The following is a 12,154-nucleotide window of genomic DNA, read 5'->3' as shown; positions in this document are numbered from 1 at the left end:
TCAGCTCCAAAGCAGAAATGTTGACCTGATTGTGAATTATGTTCTCAACTAATTTAATTTATAAGCCAAAGTAAGGAGAATACTTAGGTACCTGAAGGGAACTTGCCATGGTTCAAGATCTCTTTCACAAGTAAACCAAGAGTCACTGCCACCATCTCTAAGACCTTTCATCCTTGATCTCACATCTTTCTTTGCCCACTCATGTTTAAACCACTGCTGAAAAGTTTTTCAAAGCTTTTAAATATACAACTCATCAGAGCATTCCTCTTTTTCCCCTGCCTCATTAGACCAAACTAACATATGAAGAATTATTCATTCTGCTTCAGAAATATCAATGGTAATTACTTTTTTAAAAAATCAGTAGGTAGATAATTAGTATTCCTGACCTCCATAAAATGTAATCCCTGTGTTCTCTTCTTCATCTGTCCTACCAGTTGGGAGCATGATCAAACGAAACTGCCACAGCAACTAACAGATTTACAGATGCAAGAACAAACTTAAATAAACCAGACACTGACTAAGAAATGTTCCATTCCAAAAGCAGTGATGCACTCCAGTAGACTTGGAATGAGAACATCCAGCAGAAATGCCACCACTCATTCTTGTGTCTTACTTCTGTATTTACTTCACAACTTCATTGCTACACCAGGTGACCAACTTTTCAGGTCTCTGTGGGAGCTCCCACCTTCTGGATACTAAAAAGAACATGATGCAAGCAGTAAAAGGGGAACCTGGGCTCCTGGAAAGTGACAAATAATGCATCTGTTGTCTTGTTATTCAGTTGCCTGGATTGCTGCATATAAGCGTGCACAGCAGGCACATATGAAAAATGTCAGGGACTCAGGCAGGATAAACTGCTGACAAACACAGACCTAAAGCAATCCTAAATGGCTATTCTGGGGCTGTGGAACTCTAGCCAAGAGAACTTTCAATGTATTACTGTTTCTATTTCTCTGCCAAATAATTTGGCCTCAGCATCAGTACACAGAAAACAGAGCTCCTATTCCAGCTATGGTGAAAAGCAAGTCAGGCCAATAATGAAAACTGATGGTGCAGCAGTGACACTTGGAGAGAAACCCTTCTGTTTGAGTAGGAGTGTCTCAGAACCCCTCTAAAGATGACCAAAGTCCCAGGCAGAATCATGAACACCAGAGCAGCCTTAGGAGATAAAAGCAGCATCCCTGAAATGAAAGAAATCTTGCAAAAGCAACACATACCATAGTCATCATCATTCTTAACAACTGTAAGCATCTGGGCAACTTATAGTCATCATGTCAGATATCTCAACTTCCATATATACCATCTTAGACTCTTTGCTAGTGCAACACATCAAAATACAGACCTGAACAGCGATTAGCGTGCTATCAAATACACACCATCAAAGCTACCACCTTGCAGGTTCACTGATACTGTTAGGATGATACTGATGTTGTTAGGACACCGAAAAAAGATTAGCCAATTTTTATTTTTTTTTTTAATGTCTGATTAAAATATGGTAAACAGCTGAGAAGCAGGTCATCAAAATGCTCCAAGGATATGCTTAAATCATATGTTCAGTTATGTGGCATTAATTCCGTGATGTGGGGGACTACAGCTGAAGTCTAATGGCAATCGCAGAGACTGTATGTTGGCATCACCAAAGCTTGTCAGCAAAAAATGACTGCTGCACTGAAAGCCAACAGGAAAACACCAATAGCAATTAGAGAATTCAGAAAGTTCCACCTGTGACACCTGCAGACACTGGTGTGCTGTGACCATCAAACTAATTTCTGGGAGAAAAAAAAACCAAACTACCTATAAATCTCATCCTTATCTTTCAAACTGATGAAAGGTTCAGTTATAATAGCTGAGAATCTCAGAGTACTTGAGGCTTCTGAGGGACTTCAAAGGTGCCAAATGAGAATGCCAATCCAGTTTCTTCTTCAGGCTTAAGAAATAATGAGAGTTGAACATTCTTCACTTGAACTCTATGTTTTTTTCATTTAATGCAAAATGAATGTAGGAAACCGATTCCTTTACTTTGAATATCTTGCCAAAGACGCTTCTGAAGAGAATCAGACAGGAAGGAAACAAGACTGCCTGTTCTCTGTACACAGAACTCACTGATGTAAGATTCTAGCTTCCAGGCCTCTTGAAAAACATTTATCAAGCCAGGTGGGTGAAAAACACAGTACAAATCAACCCTTCACTTCAGAAAAACAGTTGCTGACATGATATCAGCCCCAAATATGTTTAATTTTTTCTTCTGAAAAATACCATTTTCCTTATTGGAATTTCAGCTGATCTTTGCTCAACATGTAACTGAGAAGTTCCTCCTCAGAGACTTCTGAAGACTTACTTTCTTCCTCAAGCCCTTGGTGAATGCATACTTTTTTTGCCAAAACCACAACCAAGAAACCTGTCCTTGGCATTTAGTAATTTGTTCAGATTCAGAGTTGAAGAGGAGCCTGCAATTTGATGAGGATCAGTTCCTTTTCCATTCAAGGAAGGAGGAAAATCTCCAGTATAGATGTGAATGAACATACGTGTGAACATTTACACATGCAAGAACCTGACAGTAAACAATGACATGACTATTAAAGCATCTAATGCATGCCACAATTTTCCTTAGTGCTTTAAAGTCACCCTCAGTTGTTAGAGTTGCCATTCACTGGGTCAGAAGTGAATTGGAACTCCAAAACTATGTCGCTCCTCCTGTTACAAGAATTTTCCCATAAGGTCACAAATGCATAATGATCATCATGTAGCATTGGTAAGGAGGCAACAAGGTCATCTGGTGACTGTCTAAGCTCAGCAGGAGCCACTTCAGCTCTTGCCTCCTAGCATCATCTTTTAGCAAGTCTTTGCTAGAAGCTCAAGTTTTTACCAGAGCTGCCTCCTCCCCTTCATTGCTCTAAAAAAAAACAAAAAACAAAAAAAAAAAAAAACAGGAAGAGAGCCATTTGCTGTCTCTAGGGAAGGTGTAAAAATTGCCTAATGTATCCTAAGAATGGATAATCTAGTCCAATTTGGTACTACATCTACCTTCCCTCATTTAGAATCCAAAGAAATGGTGCAGCTCCATTTTACAGCTGCTAGTACCCGGATCCATCGTTAAAATTGTGGCTATTCTGCCTTCTTGCCTCCCAATTAACAAAGCACTAGTGGGCACGCAGGGTGGAAGCAGACATTGCCATTCACAAAGACTCACAGAGCTAGAAGGGATGAAAGGATGTAAAGGGATGTCCCTTCAGATGCTATAAATACAGACAAACGTACAAACAGGCTATGAGGAAAACCTATTACTCATGTTCTATTAATATTTAGCTCTACCACTCTTCCATGAATATGGATCAAGAATACGGGCAGTATCTCCTACTTTTTGTTGACATTATAAAACCTAAAATTACTTCAATTACTTCCTAGCTGGCAGAAATTGTCGCTTTTGTGTTAATAAAGTATTTTTGCAATCAAACGGAAGAAAATGTCTTAACAGATGGAAAAATTTAGTATTTGAAAGCATGTAATATTTTTATACATTAGCTACAAAAATACTTCATTTGATGCCTTCAATTCTGTAATACTTGATCCTTATTACCTGCTACTACTGCTATTAATAAGTAATGGAAAAGCTTCTGATTTGCATAGACATAAGACTAACCATTTGCTTTGAATGATAATCTTAACTCTGAATCTCTTAACCAAGATTCTCAAGTGTATCTAGGGAATGATCCTCTATTTACACCTCTAATATTTCTAACTTTGAAATGCCATTATCTTTTTAACAAATGATTTATTATTACTTCAGGCAACAGCATTGAACATTTTTTTTCACATTTAAAATAGTTAAGAGCTAAAAGCTGGATTTCATTTATATCATGATACATCCACAAAAAGGCAGTAAAACAAATAATAGCTTTTTGACTAAATTATATAGACAATTATTCTTCATACGATTTAGGGATTATTTCTATTACATTACAGATTTCTGTGTGAAATGGTGAAGTTCATAGTATTTTGCTTTAATAATTTTTCCTTCATGCAGGAAGAGAAAAGGATAGGCAGGAAGCACTGTCTCACAGGAGGAAATATGAATGTAAATCTACTATTTTTCTACTTTCAGTTAACATGTATAGGCCAGAATTTGTTTAAATATGTTTATAGACAACTGCTGTTCATATTCTGTCTGTTCAAATTGAGATTTTTTTTTTCTAGAACTATCACTCACCATATTTTGAAAAAACTATGCATACTTTCAGGTCTTCCAGTGAAGAATTTAAAAAAAAAAAAATAAATCAGGTTCCAAGGTATATCTGTGAAAACTACCATTATACATTATATACAACTCATTTTAAAACAACATCAATCATAATCAAGCTTACTCAGTAGCATTCTAGATAAGTTATCAGTTTAAAAAAAAAAAAAAAAAAAAAAAAAAACAACAAAGAAAAACAGTAAAGGTGGAAAACTGAGCAGAGAAAGCAGAGAAAAACACCCAGAAATTATCCAAGTCAAATTTTACAGTGAGACAAAGCAATGCAACACACCTCAGGTGGCCAAATCCACTTTGGGAAAGCTTGTAATGGGCCTTACTAATGTGGCACCAGAGAATGCAGTCAAATATCTCTTCAGATCTATTCCATAGTTTTAACACACTACACTATTTAAAAATTAGAACCATTCTCTAGAATATGTTTCTCCTCTCATCTATTTATTGCTGAGCCAATTTTTTCAGAATTCACAGCCCATGTTCAAAGACATATACCTGTGCCTGAAATGCAGCTACTCACAGTTTATCTGTCTTTATAGCACTGTTAAGATGCCAAAAGCCCTTTTAAGTGAGAAATCAACCTTTATGTTAAGTTAGAAGAGAATTAGGAACTATTAAACTCTCAGACAAATTGCTGGACAGGGTTTCATTTTCATCTGACAGAAGAGTGAAATTGTAATCATACAATGGATGCCAAGAAATCATCATTCTGCACTTACATATACAATCCTATTAATTGAACATAAGGTAAGTTTTTAGCCCTTACAGGAATTTATTAAACATTGATCACTAATAACTTCAAAAATGTGCTCCTCTCTCATTCTGAACCATGTAAGTTTCATTTTCTTTTAAGTAGTAATTATGCAACTATGTTAGAAAGGAAAGTTGTGTAACCTTAACTAGAGCTGATACGTGATGTTGAATCCACTGGAATCCACTGTTTACTCAAAAAACTTAAGTCAGACTAAGTTGCTTTGAGATCTTCGGTGAATGTGATTACTTACAGTCATGACACATTTTTCAGGCACTACTGCTGCCTCAGCACCAAATTAATGAGGGCTGAATAATTTGTAAATGAGTGAAGTGAGCAAGTCTGCCTTTACTGAATAGCCAATTACCACTGAGGCTCAAAATTTGCCTCTGTTTCCTGATTATGCAAATTGCTAAGGAATTATATATCTCTTTCAGAAATTTATCCCCACCTTTATTTAAATTCCTTTCATTTTGGATCTTAAATTGTCATGGAAGCATACAATACACTTCTAACTCATTTTAATGTGTGCATCACATTATGTTATTACCAAACTTAAATAAACTTTTTGAGACTTATTTGAACTCCTTCATTTCTAGGAAAATAGTTGCCCTAGGAAGAAGCATATAATTAAATTTTGAAAATACACTTAGTGCTCATATTTCCAAAACATTCTCAGTTTTGAGAAAGGCTTGCAGTTAGTTTGCCTCTAAAGAGGCAAAAAAAAAAAAAGCTATATGAAGAGAACCCATTCATTTTACTTACTACTTCACTGCTTGGCTTCTATTCTTTATGCAGCAATTCCAACTATAACAGATACCGACTTGTTTCATATTTTATAAATACTTATCCAGTGAATGACACATTATAAGCAGTGGAAGCAAACTTCATGGTGTCTCATATCTATTAGATATAAGTGATGAAATCTAGATGTAATTAACATTGGGAGCAATGTATTAGGTCACAAGAACACTTATTTTTCCTAATCTTTTCAAATTTTGAAAATTTTGTGGCGTTGGTTAAAAAAACATGTAAAATCATGCAAACTGGAAGGACTACAACTTTCCAGTTTCCATCTGCACAGATTATAGCCAGGATTCCAGCAGGACTTTGGGTTAGATACCACTGAGTTTTTGTCTTTATAGGTGAAAATATTTTGAAACTAAGGATCTGTTCTAAGGCATCTGAAGTGACTTGAGTTCCCCACTTCCTGAAAGTAGGAAAACAGTTAAACTACAGGTAAATTAATGGACAGTCAATGTAACAACTCTAATATGGAGACAGAGTACTGAAATAATTTATTAGACTTCCAAACCCACAATAGTAAAGTGGGACTGCTAGAAACCATAGTAAAGAGACTAATTCTAAAGAAAAAAAAGCAGATGTCAGCTTCACTACAACCAAACCTATGATAAATCCACAAAAAAATGCAGCCCTCTGAGAATACTTTGAGCTAACAAGGAATAAGATTGCCAAGCAAAGCTCAGTAATTAACTGCAACCTACACTCAAGTGTAACTATAAAGGATGCTTAGCCCTGAGAACAGTGAGTTAAAGTTGCAAGCAATTTCTATAATGAAAGGCATTGTTTAAAACTGTTCTCATCTTTGTTTATGCTTACTACACCAAAACTATACCTTCTCAGAATTTATTGCATGCTAAGTAAATTATTATTTTTAGTTAAATCCCATAGTTGTAAGAAAACTCCCAAGAGAACTAATTGCACTTTTAAATTAACATACAACATTTGAATATTAGCAGGAACAATTAATTAACCTCAGACTGCTGTTTAATCTACTCTGCAGAAAAACTTGAACCTTCCCTTTCATAATATTTTGCTTACCAGGTCAATAAAAGAGAATATAAGAAAAAATATCAGGTGTCATTTTGCTTTAGTACATGAGTCTGCAGTTTATCCATTGGCTTTACTTTGGCATTCTGTTAAAGAATTTAATTTATTTTCAATGAAAAATACAAATCAGACTTCAAAAATATTGGTGACAGTTTTAGAATACAACTGCCAGCTCAGCAGTGTTTTGACCTCTTACTACAAAGGTCTGAACATTCTCATACTTGAAAAAGCAGGCAACCTATTGGTTTCCAATTTAGTATTGGAAGTAAGGTAAATTATTCATACACAGTTAGGTTTGGACAGGGTGAGGAGACAATGGCAGCCTCCTCCTTCTCAATCTTTCAAGGCATCAATGTTTTGCATTATACTAAACATGATGAAGAAATTGTCCTAAATTTGTCCCAGAACAAGGATTTTTTGTTTGTTTTCTATTAGAAAGCAGCCTACAAAATCCCACATTGTTTCTATGAGCAATAATTTTAAAGTCCTTCCACACTGTAGTATTTACTGACACTATTTCTACAGTTTGCAAAATACACAATGCTTTCCACAGCTGTTTTTCTCTTCTCAGTAGAAGAATATTAAATAAAGCAGAGATAAAGACAGATCCGTTTCTTATCTCCAAATGTTGCTTTGACACGTTCACTAATCCTGAAAGCTTTTGTTTCACATCAGCAAACGATTTTAAAGCCTCTAATATTATCTATGCAAGTCAAACTCCACCACAGATGATACAGATTAAAGGCATAGTGTTCCCTTTACTGTTGCTCTGACGACATTTGTGAACTCCATACCACCACCTGTTACAAAAAGAAGCCATCTAAAATGAAATCTCACTCCTTAAATCATTATGATTGCAGTTTGAGAGGAAAAGGCAGACAAAACAAAATCAAGAGGTTTTAGAGAGCCTCTGTCACACCCGATAAGACATTTAGACTGTTTCACAGCCTAACTGGACAGACAGATATGAATAAAATATATTTTTTTATTTCTATATGCCACTGAAAACATCAGGATAAATCATGGTAGCATTTCATTAGAGATTCTGATAACTAAATGATCATTTAACCCAAGATACACTTTCAAAGCACATACATTTCTCTACAATTGCATAAACTGTACGTGAGGTATCTCAAATTTACATCATCACATTGGCTCAGGACATACTTCATTTAAATATAGACATTCTCAATAGGATGTCACCTTGTAGAAGTTTTAAGCTCTGAAATGTAAGATACATCTAGCTTCCCAACACTAAAATAAGCTATTTCTCATCTACACCTCAATCCAGTCCAGGAATATCAATCATATCAATACTCTATCATAGACCATTAGATCTGAAGGCCTCCTGTGTAGTATTCTAATAGGAATTGTGGAGGGTGGGAGGAGAAGACAGCAAGATAAATAAGTAGAGAAATCATTGCCATTTGTGATTTTGTTAATTTGCTTTCAATGACATTTCCAACATTATCTCATATCGAAAGGTTGACAGACAGAATGTGTTTCAAGACTGCAGTAAGTACAATATCAGGGGAGATCTTCTGACATAGAAGAATTACGTCTCTCCTTTCATAGCAAATAATAGAAAATACATGTCTTTCTAGTAAAAAAAAAAAAAAAAAAAAAAAAAATTTTGCTCTTTCCAGGTCCTGGGTTTATTGGAAAGAGGAAAAAAAAAAAACAAACACCAAAAAAACACCAAACCACAACCCTTAAGTACATAATCTATGTTTATATCTCCTTCTTGAAATGGAACACTAAAAATGATAATATAGAATACTTTGATTCACAGTATATATCCCTAAACTCTCTCATTCAAATTTAATGTAACACAAAGGCAATCCTAACACAAAAGGCAACTACCATTTCCTTTGTATGCATCTCAATTCATTTGTAGCATAACTTTGCAAAGCACATACTAGCTTGATATAAGCTTTTTTAATTGTTCATTACCACCTTTCATTTTCCTGTAAGTGTAAAATCTTAAGTTGCTTAAAAATTAAGGTTTTATACAGACAAATAAATGCATGTTCTACAAACCAAAATACACACTTTTGAAAATGTCCTTTGCTAAGATGAGCTGATTTGCTGGTGATGGAATCTTATTCTGCTAAGACATCTCCTCTGAGTGTATGTACACTGTTGGGTTTGACATCTTTTGAGCATACACAGATATTTCATACCCACGTACCACTGGTGTGGGTGGGCTTTCCAACAGCTTAAACAAAGCAATCAGCACTTGAACATTTAAGTGCCAAGAAAAATGAACCTGACTACCCATGGACAGGTAATTAATCTGCAACTTCCCTTCTCTTGTCCCACAGTTAACAAATCGATATGGATCACTTTCCTAAGGAATATTCTGATGGCAGCTTCCTGTATTTGCCAGAGGCATGTAAGAGTTTTCAGCCCTCTCTCTCCCTCACCATTATCACAGAAAGGTAATTAGCTCCTGGCTCATTCCAGTTCTACCACGCAGGAAATTTCCACATTTCATATGCTCATACAGGCTCTCTGTGCCCCTTTGATCCCCCATACCAGTTATATATGGAGCTAGGGTTTCTCAGTGAAGAGAATTATACATCTTTAGTACCTCCCTGTTCTTTGCCTGCAGCCTAGCTACTCACCACCCAAAAACAATTCTGCAAGCAGTTTTATGGATACTGATGTGAAAGTCTGGATTATTTTCTCTGTTGCAGTGGAAACTACTTCATCTTGTTTTGTTTCCTGCTGTCAGAGAGTATTGAAAAGGGCTGAGATTTCCCAGGTAGGTGTTCCCGCCATTCTCTTGAGTCACATCTTGAAAATAAACTGTAGCCTGTAACATTTAAATCTGGCAAGAGAAACACTTGGGAACTGCTGTGTCATTAGCTTTAAACATGAGATTTCCTTAATGTGCTATACACCACTTTGATCAGTCTTCAGCACCACACTACACTTCTTTAAAGGCATAAGCTTGCCTCTTTTTGGACAAATCCCTAAACCAGATTTCTCAAAACAAATTTAATTCCCATAAGCAGCAGTTACAGCTACTCAAGTCACCTGAAGCGTATACTTCTGTATTTCATCCAGAACAAATTCCACTTCCTTTGAGGTTGTTAATGAGGCAAGATTCCCACTCAAGTTGTAGCAGTAGAGTTTGGCGTTGTCGTAGCTCTCGCGGCTGGAATTGATGCGCAGGCAGGCGTCGCCCACGTGACTCCAGCCCTCGCCGCACAGGTGAGCTAGGGGACGAAGCACACCATGAAAGCTGATGTGAAAACACTTCTAAAAACCTAAGGGAGTCTGAATTTTATCTTTCTGAGATCATAATTCAAAATACATCCCACACTCAATTTCCCTTTTCACGCTACGTAAATTCTAAAACACCAAGTAAAATCATATTAAACAGTGTACTTTTATGAACAGGAACTTTTAACAACTTACTAAATATTTATGTTATGTGCTAGGTATCACCATAACAATATTGTTCTACACTATTTTTTCTCTGTATTCAGATTTGAGCACAACTAAATATTAAAGATTATATTATGTTTAAAGATAAGATTAAATTAAAGATAAGATTATTAATTAACAGTTTAATCAATCACTTTTCCTAAACGTTATGACACTTCAAACTCTGAAAATGGCTGCTCTAGAATTAAGAGATCACAATTTTAACCTATCTTTGCTTTAACATCCTATCTTTGCATGTAGATTTGCCTAAATACAAATGCAATCAAAATTATAGGAATTTCAGATAATATCTTAGAAAATATTTCCTCTTCAACATATTTCAGCATGACTCAGATTCAGATAACTACTAAAAGATAAATAAGTAATTCAGAGCAACTACTATAGTCAATCTTTAGAAAGATTATACTAATGAAGTTTAAAACTGCATGGAATAAATTGATTAAAGTTATTTAATGAATAATCTCTGTAAAAAAAACCCTATGTTCATTAACTCCATCTGGACATAAAGATCAAATAGAAAAGGTTCTGATATCTAATGCATATATGTAGCTATGAATATGAATTACAGAATAAATATTATTTCAGAACTTTAACATTCACCTTCTGAGAATATTTTACATTAGCATTTTAATACTCACTGCTTTCATAGTATTACCACCATTAGACAATCAAGAACCTAGATCTTAGGCCCTATCTACACAGGAAAACTGAAGTATAATTGAAGTATAATTTATAAGATAAAACCCCAGCTACCAAAAGTAACAGTGTCAGTGAATATGGAACAGTAAAGGACTCAGTGTGGCAGCTCAGCTCTGCACTCAGTGACCCCCACAGGCTAGAGCTCATCACTGGCTTGTGCAGAGGTACATACCATTCATTATGCCTTGCAGGAATAATATTATATCTCCTAACAAGATTAAAGGGAGCATTGACACACCAATCAATCTGTAATCTGTGCTCACCTGTACAGGCACAGCCAGGCAGGGAGAGTCAGCATGAGTAAAACAAATCCAGGTCTACTCATTGAACAGATACTCTTAGGCAAGAACGGAGGAGATTTCCTCAGTTTTGAAATCATTTATAGAAAGCAGTGTCCTGGCCCCACCACCCTTACCAGGGAGTGCCTGGCACTCCTGCTGCCGCTGGTCCCACTGGCAGTTCAGGTGTAGGGAGCAGCTCTTGCAGCTGGTCAGCTTATTGCAGATCTGTTCATTCCTCACATGGCATTTGGTGTAGTTTTTAACTGACTAGAAGTATAAAAGAGACAAAACAGCATTTCAAACATATGTCAGATTATGAACAAACCAGAAGTCAAAGCTGAATTACATAGTAGGTGGGGTGGGTTCCCCCCAGAAAATCACAGCCAAGTAAAAGCAAGATTGACTATAAGATCTTTCTGTAGATTCCCTTATCAGCTGCAGAGAGTACAAAATGCATTTCTAGAGCACAAATGACCCCACCTGTCCTACACAACTAACTCTGAGAAGCTCAAACAGTACTTTGAAGATGCCGCTTCCCTGTACAGAGCCCATGAAGAGCTTAATATACATCTCTTTTACTTAGATAGTTAAGGGATATGCTCTCACTAAATTATTTCATCCTATGCTGGTTAAAGGAAGCAAAATAATCAAACAGAATAAAAAAATGGCACAAGACTTGTGTAAAATTACACACCATTGGCTGAAGGTTCAGGAATATGCTCTACTTTATTTTACCTGGATTAAATGAAACAAAAATAGGAGCTATAGGATAGTAGTCACAAAACACAAGCAGGATTTGTCAAAAAATTCAATCATGCTTTTCTACAGGTTTAACTGCAAACCTGTATGCAACATAGCTAGCATAAA

At 35.9% G+C, this 12,154-nt stretch overlaps 1 protein-coding gene across 1 annotated transcript in view; it reads right to left on the bottom strand.

The window, feature by feature from the left end:
- LOC103781232 (attractin-like protein 1) overlaps positions 1–11,554 on the bottom strand; it is a gene marked incomplete at both ends in the record, with an annotated part of 144,874 nt that extends 133,320 nt beyond the window's left edge. Inside the window, 2 exons of the mRNA XM_008948937.1 lie at positions 9,894–10,075; positions 11,422–11,554. Coding sequence (XP_008947185.1) covers positions 9,894–10,075; positions 11,422–11,554 — 315 coding nt within the window. The remainder of the gene's footprint in view (positions 1–9,893; positions 10,076–11,421) is intronic.
- Positions 11,555–12,154: the final 600 nt, after the last annotated feature.

Source organism: Merops nubicus, unplaced genomic scaffold (assembly GCF_000691845.1).
Source record: "Merops nubicus isolate BGI_N331 unplaced genomic scaffold, ASM69184v1 scaffold6821, whole genome shotgun sequence".
NCBI classification, from domain to species: Eukaryota; Metazoa; Chordata; class Aves; order Coraciiformes; family Meropidae; genus Merops; species Merops nubicus.
Note: the sequence above shows the minus strand (reverse complement) of the source record. Positions and strands in the feature narration are given on the sequence as shown.